Source organism: Bactrocera latifrons, unplaced genomic scaffold, assembly GCF_001853355.1.
Source record: "Bactrocera latifrons isolate USDA-ARS-PBARC rearing strain unplaced genomic scaffold, ASM185335v1 scaffold_78, whole genome shotgun sequence".
Lineage (NCBI taxonomy): Eukaryota > Metazoa > Arthropoda > Insecta > Diptera > Tephritidae > Bactrocera > Bactrocera latifrons.
The window spans coordinates 1,026,788-1,033,194 of NW_017537467.1; the positions used below are offsets into that span (position 1 = coordinate 1,026,788).

Below are 6,407 nucleotides of genomic sequence, written 5' to 3' on the forward strand. Positions count from 1 at the left end.
AATATTCAATCAATTTGTTAGTTTAAATATCAAGTGGTTGTATATCAAGATGGATCCGACTTTGTTTTTTTATTTGAGCTCTAGCGAGAGTGATGGGGATGAAAAAATAGTGCGGAGGCAACTAAGAGATCGGAGCAACCCTTTGGCACTGCCGAATACAGCGTAGGTATATAAAAAATAAATCATGAAACCTCATTACTGAAGTTTTCTTTGCAGATTTTTAAAACGATTTCGTCTAACTAAAGAGGCTTTTGAATATGTGCTAAATAACATATGTCATCCCATGTGCTTAAAGAAATGGAAGCGATGTTGTGCCCGCAGTTTATACGGTTTACACCAGAGGATTCCCTTACGTGTAAAGAGTGGTTTGTGCAGGAATATAAAATTCCTGGAGATAAATATACACTTCACAGCTAAAATATTTATATTACTAAATATAAAGAATTTTTAGTTATTGGGTGCGTGGGGTACCATATCGGCTTACAAAAACCAACAGTGAACGAGCACATGTACTTCAATCGAAAAGGCTACCATAGTATCAACGCTATGATAGTAAGTTGCCATTATAATATATTTCTTGAATATATGTACATATATGTATATTTGTTAAATTTTGTATTGTCAGATATGTGATCACACTTACAAAATTTTGGCAATTAACTGTCAATACGGTGGTGCAGCCCACGACTCATTTGTTTGGAAACACTCGGACCAGAGAAGAGTTTTGGAAGAACGATTTCAGCACAACAGGAATGAAAATTCATGGCTTTTAGATACATATATGTTCATTTTATTCTTTTTACCACATTGATTTTATTTATATTTTAACAGGGGATTCTGGCTACCCATTGGAACCATGGTGCATAACTCCTTACAGAAACGCTTCGAATGATGCAAGTGAAGCTATGTTTAATGAAATTCATTCCAAGGCAAGATGTATCGTCGAACGAACTATCGGAATTTTAAAAGGCCGCTGCAGAATTTTAGGATATGGCAAGAGAGGAAGGTACCATCCGACAAAAGTGGCAAGGTCGTTAGCAAATCAGTCAGCATTACACAACGTCTGCATAAAATTTAAAATAAATTATGATCCTCAGAATTGCGATTCTGACCAAACAACGGATATCGACACCGGGGTAGCGAACCGCCTCACCGCAATCGGCCAAACAATAAGAGATCAAATAAAGCACTCTTTAATAAATTGAAGATGAAAATGTCTATGTCGTTACCCTTGTAAATATTTTTCCTTCTAAACCGAAATACAAAAATTTTGTTCATATAAATTCATTATTTTTATTTTAATTAGTCGTTTCATCACGTTTGTTGCTTTTATCTAAATTCTAAAATTTTACATAAATAATATTCAAAAATAGTGCTAAACTAAAAATTCATTAAGTGCTTAAACTAAAAATTCATTAAGTGCTTAAACTAAAAATTCATTGAGTTATTCATGAGAATATTTTATCAATTTATATTGCCTATTAATTATATACATACCTTACTCCACAACTTAGCATCTTTAACTGGCGGCCCCATGGCATTAAGCTGCTTCGTCAGTTCCTCCCATAATTTATTGGAATTGCGCAGAGTCTGGAAAGTTATTTTTTGCCAAGCATGGATGACTTGACATGAATTCCGCCATTACATCTTTTTGTGTAGGATTTAATTTATTATAATTTGTCCTAAAATAGATTTACTATTCAAAATTTTCTAAAATTATAAATTATTTACAATATACTCACATTTTTAAATAAATTCGTCTGTTACGATCGCTAGTTTGCGTTAGAATGACGGTTCGAACGAACGGATACGTTTATATACTCGCTCACGTACGTCATCATGCCAGTTTACGATTTAAGCGTTACGATCACGAATATAAACGTTACGATCACGTATGTCATAATACGTAATACAGACTTTTACGTGTTTTACGTGTCGAGTGATACGTTCACGGATGTAACGATTCGACCCCAGCTTAATTTAGGGAATTTACGACTAAGAAGACCTCAAACTATGAGCATGAGATGGGGGCATTGCATTTTCGAAATTTGTGTGGCTTTATCCCACAAAAGATACGGGCACTGATGCAGTGATCGATCGATTGACCAAGCAAGAAATCACGTTTGGCAATCCAAGAAGAATCATTACAGATAGACGTTCAGCATTTACATCGCACGCCTTTGAGGATTATTGCACAAATAATCATATTCAGCATTTACTCATTACTACTGGAGTACCAAGGGGAAACGGCCAAGTGGAGCGTATGCATAAGATAATAATTCCTATGCTATCAAAGCTTTCGAAAGGTAATCCAGATCAGTGGTATAAATTGATTGGCAAAGTTCAACAATACATAAATAACTCTCCTCCGAGAAGCACAAATATAGCACCATTAAAATTGTTAACCGGATGTGACACGAGACTTTCGGATCTACCACGATTAAATTAAATTATGGAAACGGCAGCTATTGAATCGTTCGAAATAGATCGAAACGAAGCACGACAAATAGCCAAGCAAAACATTTCGATTTCAAAATCGAAATTATGAAGTGAATGATCTAGTAGCTATAAAACGTACTCACTTTGGATCAAATCTGAAATTGAAAAGAAAATACCTTGGACCGTACAAAATAATCGAAAAGTTATCACACGGACGTTATAAAGTACAAAAACTTGATGAAGTTGAAGGACCTAATTTGACCTCAACCGTGATTGAGAACTCGGGTCGAATCCTGAGTCAGGAGGGCCGAATGTAGGACCGACAGACGAAAGCAAGACAACTAGAAGTGGACGTAACTTTTAACAACTATTAAATGAGACCTTGCCAACTTGACGAACAGAATGACGAAAAGACTAAGATGAGAAAAAAACGGAAAAATTAAACATCATTTCCCAATATTTATAATATTAAATATATCATAATAATATCATTATAGTGTTATCGACTCCTAGTTTTATTTAGAAGTATTGTTCTAAATTCAACCAAGGTAATAACTTTAGTGTAACATCTGTGAAATGAATTTTCACTCAATGAGATCACTTAATGTAGCTCCTAAATACATTACACCAAATGTATGCTACGATGCATATAGGAGCATTTTCCTTCAAAAATCGGACAAAAGTGAGAATTACAAATTCCAGCGATGCTGCTCAAAATTTAGTTTTTTAGTACCTAAGTAACCGTACTACAATAAAACCGATTAAATTATTGACTTTCAGCCTATTATATTGCCACACAAGTAGTAGGAACCTAGACTTCGTTCAGTACGCACGTCCTTATTCGCGATACTCTCTATTGTTCTCGATATTGCAAGTGGTTTTTTTTTTGTTGCGTGAAGTGAATTTTCGAAAATATTTTTTATGGATTAATATTAATAATAAAAATATTTATTTATTTAATGTATTATTTTGGGGTGGGGCACCGCCCACTTTTTCTCACTTATTCTTTTAATATATCTATGTATGTCACAGTGTGAATATGAACGACATGGGACTACAATGAAACTACTTTCCCTATAACAAAATTTAAAACTCCGTTTGATTCTTTCACTTTCCAGTACATAAATTAAGAAGTAATTAATAAAACTCAATAACATAATAATAATTCCCTTAAAGTATGTCACCTTTTGGCCAAAAATTGTCGAAATTCAACCAAAACTGTTGAAGCCCATAGGTACCAAATATGTGGACCCCTGTACCTATAGTTGACTTTTGATCGAAAATATCGGGCATTATGTGAGATATGCCATGGAAATTCAGACAGAATCCTTTCCTGAGAATGGTATTTCTGCATATCAAAAATGGGTTGAATCAGGCCAATGTTTCCCTGAGCATATTTTTATTCCATAATATAAAGATTTTCGAACTTATCCTACGTGCGATAAAAAGAATAAAAGGTATAAGTTAGATTGGTGATTTTGGAGAAAAGATATCATAATTGATCCTTAAATCATTTCCTTCTGTTACTGTTGAAATGTAATGTGCAAATGATAAATTTACTTGCGGAAAAATTGTAGGTCGATTCTAAAATCGCAAAGCAATCTCCTTACTATTAAAGAAAGCACGATAGGTCCATACTAAAGGCAGAAGCGGTTTTGGAGTGACTTAGTCAAATCCCTACGATATTTTTCTTTGGCGGATTGTGTTTAACTCATTTTGGGTTGGAGTTTCAAATTGCATTTTGAAAACCCTATAATATATGAATTTATAAGTCACTCCTATAAATAAACTATTACATTACAAAAAGGTATGAGGTCGCAATACCTGGGAAATGATGATATTTTTCTTGTACGTCTTTTCGAGTTTTGTATTTTTACAAACATCCCCAAAATCTCTAATTAAGCTTAAAAGACCAATTTTTCTTACTTTTACGCACTAATAGCCCGTATCTTAACTAAACATGAACCGATATTCTTTTGAATTATACCATATATAGATGTCTTATTAAAACGTAAGAGATTTATTTGTTTTTGCACAACATACTTAAATTAGGATACCCTTTTTTCCCTTTTTTGACTTTTGCGATATTTTCACACACTATTTTATAAAAAAACTAAAGGAGTTCTGATTTGATTCAAAGATTACGTATCCCATATTATACCGATATAGTGACCGATATATACGGTAAAAGGCTAACCGAAAGTTGGGGAATCCTTTATTAGGAATATAGTAGATTTTATATCTTTACATTACTACATGTTATTAACAGAAACAGATGTTCTCTGTTGATAAACAACATTTTTTGGTTTCTGTTCCGGTGTACAGAAAAGATGGTTTTCCAACTGTGGCCGTGTGAAAAACCTAGCATTTCCAAATTTATGCCTCACACTATGCGACTATCCTTGCGTCCTGTTGATTGTCATCTCAATTGCAATTTTCACTGGAAACCGAATACGTTTGAACTGAAGTCGGAAATCGTTAGAACTCAAAATAATTCGTAGAATCAAGCATTCTGCCCTCTTGTATTCGATAGGTGCGTCACAATCAGTCGGGTTCCAATACACAGTTTCGGCGCATGCAGATTGAGAAACATAATGATGCGGTGGGATACCAAGCCTCTCCAAAGAATTTAGAAATTTCACTGGATAATTGACGGCGTCATCTTCATTGACGCAATGAGCGCAAGTCTCCCGGAATTTGACTTTGAATCTTCCAGTTTAAGTTAACAACATCGGTATTTTTGGCAGCTAACATTGCGCATGCACTTAAGGAATCTTAGTTACGATAATTTTGCCAATGCCCGATCATTCGTGATGAGTACATTTTTCGCGAATTGATAAACGGCGGATGGTATTGATATCAAACCCTCGGAAGTATCAACCGGAATTGACCCATTTCCAATTTTTAGCGAAGACGATGTAAAATGTCTGCGGCAATGTAATTTTCGTTCGTATCCCATAATTGACGCGGAATTGAAGGCTGATATGTCGAAAGGATTATCGCGAAGAGTGTGCGAACCTCATTTGCATTCCAGTGATTAACATGTTCCAGCAATTGTATTTCCAAATGAAGTTGAACCGCGTACATTAATCAATAACAACCGAAGGTAGAAACAATCGCCGTTTTTCAGGTGGATTGTGTAAATTCGTCCTAGTGCATTAGTTGAGAGCACACGTGGATATCAATCTACTGGTTGGCCTTGCTTTCTGCGTAACTATTTCTTCGACGAAGCATTCCATATATAATATCAAGGCATTTCCGAATAGAGCAATGTTCTCGCAAGCAGATCACTGGCGAAAGTTGAGAAAAAACTCGTAAATGTTAATTTTGTATTCTCTGGGTTGAAATACAGTCTTTAGGCATTCTCCAAATCAACTGCGAGACGTACAATAGTCGGAAAAGGTTCATGAATTACAAAAGTAAATATCCTACGAAGGACTTTATTGCAGTTCACGTATCGACCGTATCGTTCAAAAGCAATAACCGCCATGTTGCTTCCTTTGGTGACGTACTTGCAAAGTATTTGTTCGATTACATTAAACTGCAATACTAAACATTGATATGAGTTTTGAATGTGAGTTAGACAGTAATGGTGAATATAGTACGATCCATGAGTTGTCAACTTCGATATTCACTCTGCTGAATTGAATGCTGAATGTTCTGCCGTCTCTGGTGAGAGACGCCGATAGAGGGGATATCCATAATTTCTAGTTTGTGTTTCCGAAATAAAAGCACGTGGATAGTGTTTCGTGCATTTAGTGTTAGACGTACAACCGAAGTTGGATTGTGGTGTCCGCAAGGTCCATGAGCCATATTGGTTCTCGATACTTCGAATAATACTGGATCTTTCTCTGCATCAGGAATTTCCGCAGAAATGATTCCTAAAATTTGATCTGGTGTAACCACCATCCAAAGAAGAATGTGTGCGCGCGGCAAACCTTTCTTTTGCCACTCAAAAGAGTACATCT

General features: G+C 35.3%; 1 protein-coding gene across 1 annotated transcript; it reads left to right on the forward strand.

The window, feature by feature from the left end:
* The first annotated feature begins 471 nt into the window (after positions 1-471).
* On the forward strand, positions 472-1,205 carry LOC108976549 (putative nuclease HARBI1). The gene is made up of 3 exons (XM_018945744.1): positions 472-552; positions 626-773; positions 832-1,205. Exons 1-3 carry the CDS (start codon positions 508-510, stop codon positions 1,203-1,205), a joined length of 567 nt encoding a protein of 188 aa, XP_018801289.1. The 5' UTR covers positions 472-507.
* Positions 1,206-6,407: the final 5,202 nt, after the last annotated feature.

Excerpts from the sequence above, each read along its gene's own strand:
- LOC108976549 (XM_018945744.1), top strand. The coding sequence starts at position 508 with ATGTACTTCAATCGAAAAGGCTACCATAGTATCAACGCTATGATA. Across the intron at positions 553-625 it reads ATAGTATCAACGCTATGATA|ATATGTGATCACACTTACAA; the intron begins GTAAGTTGCCAT and ends TTGTATTGTCAG. Across the intron at positions 774-831 it reads TGAAAATTCATGGCTTTTAG|GGGATTCTGGCTACCCATTG; the intron begins ATACATATATGT and ends ATATTTTAACAG.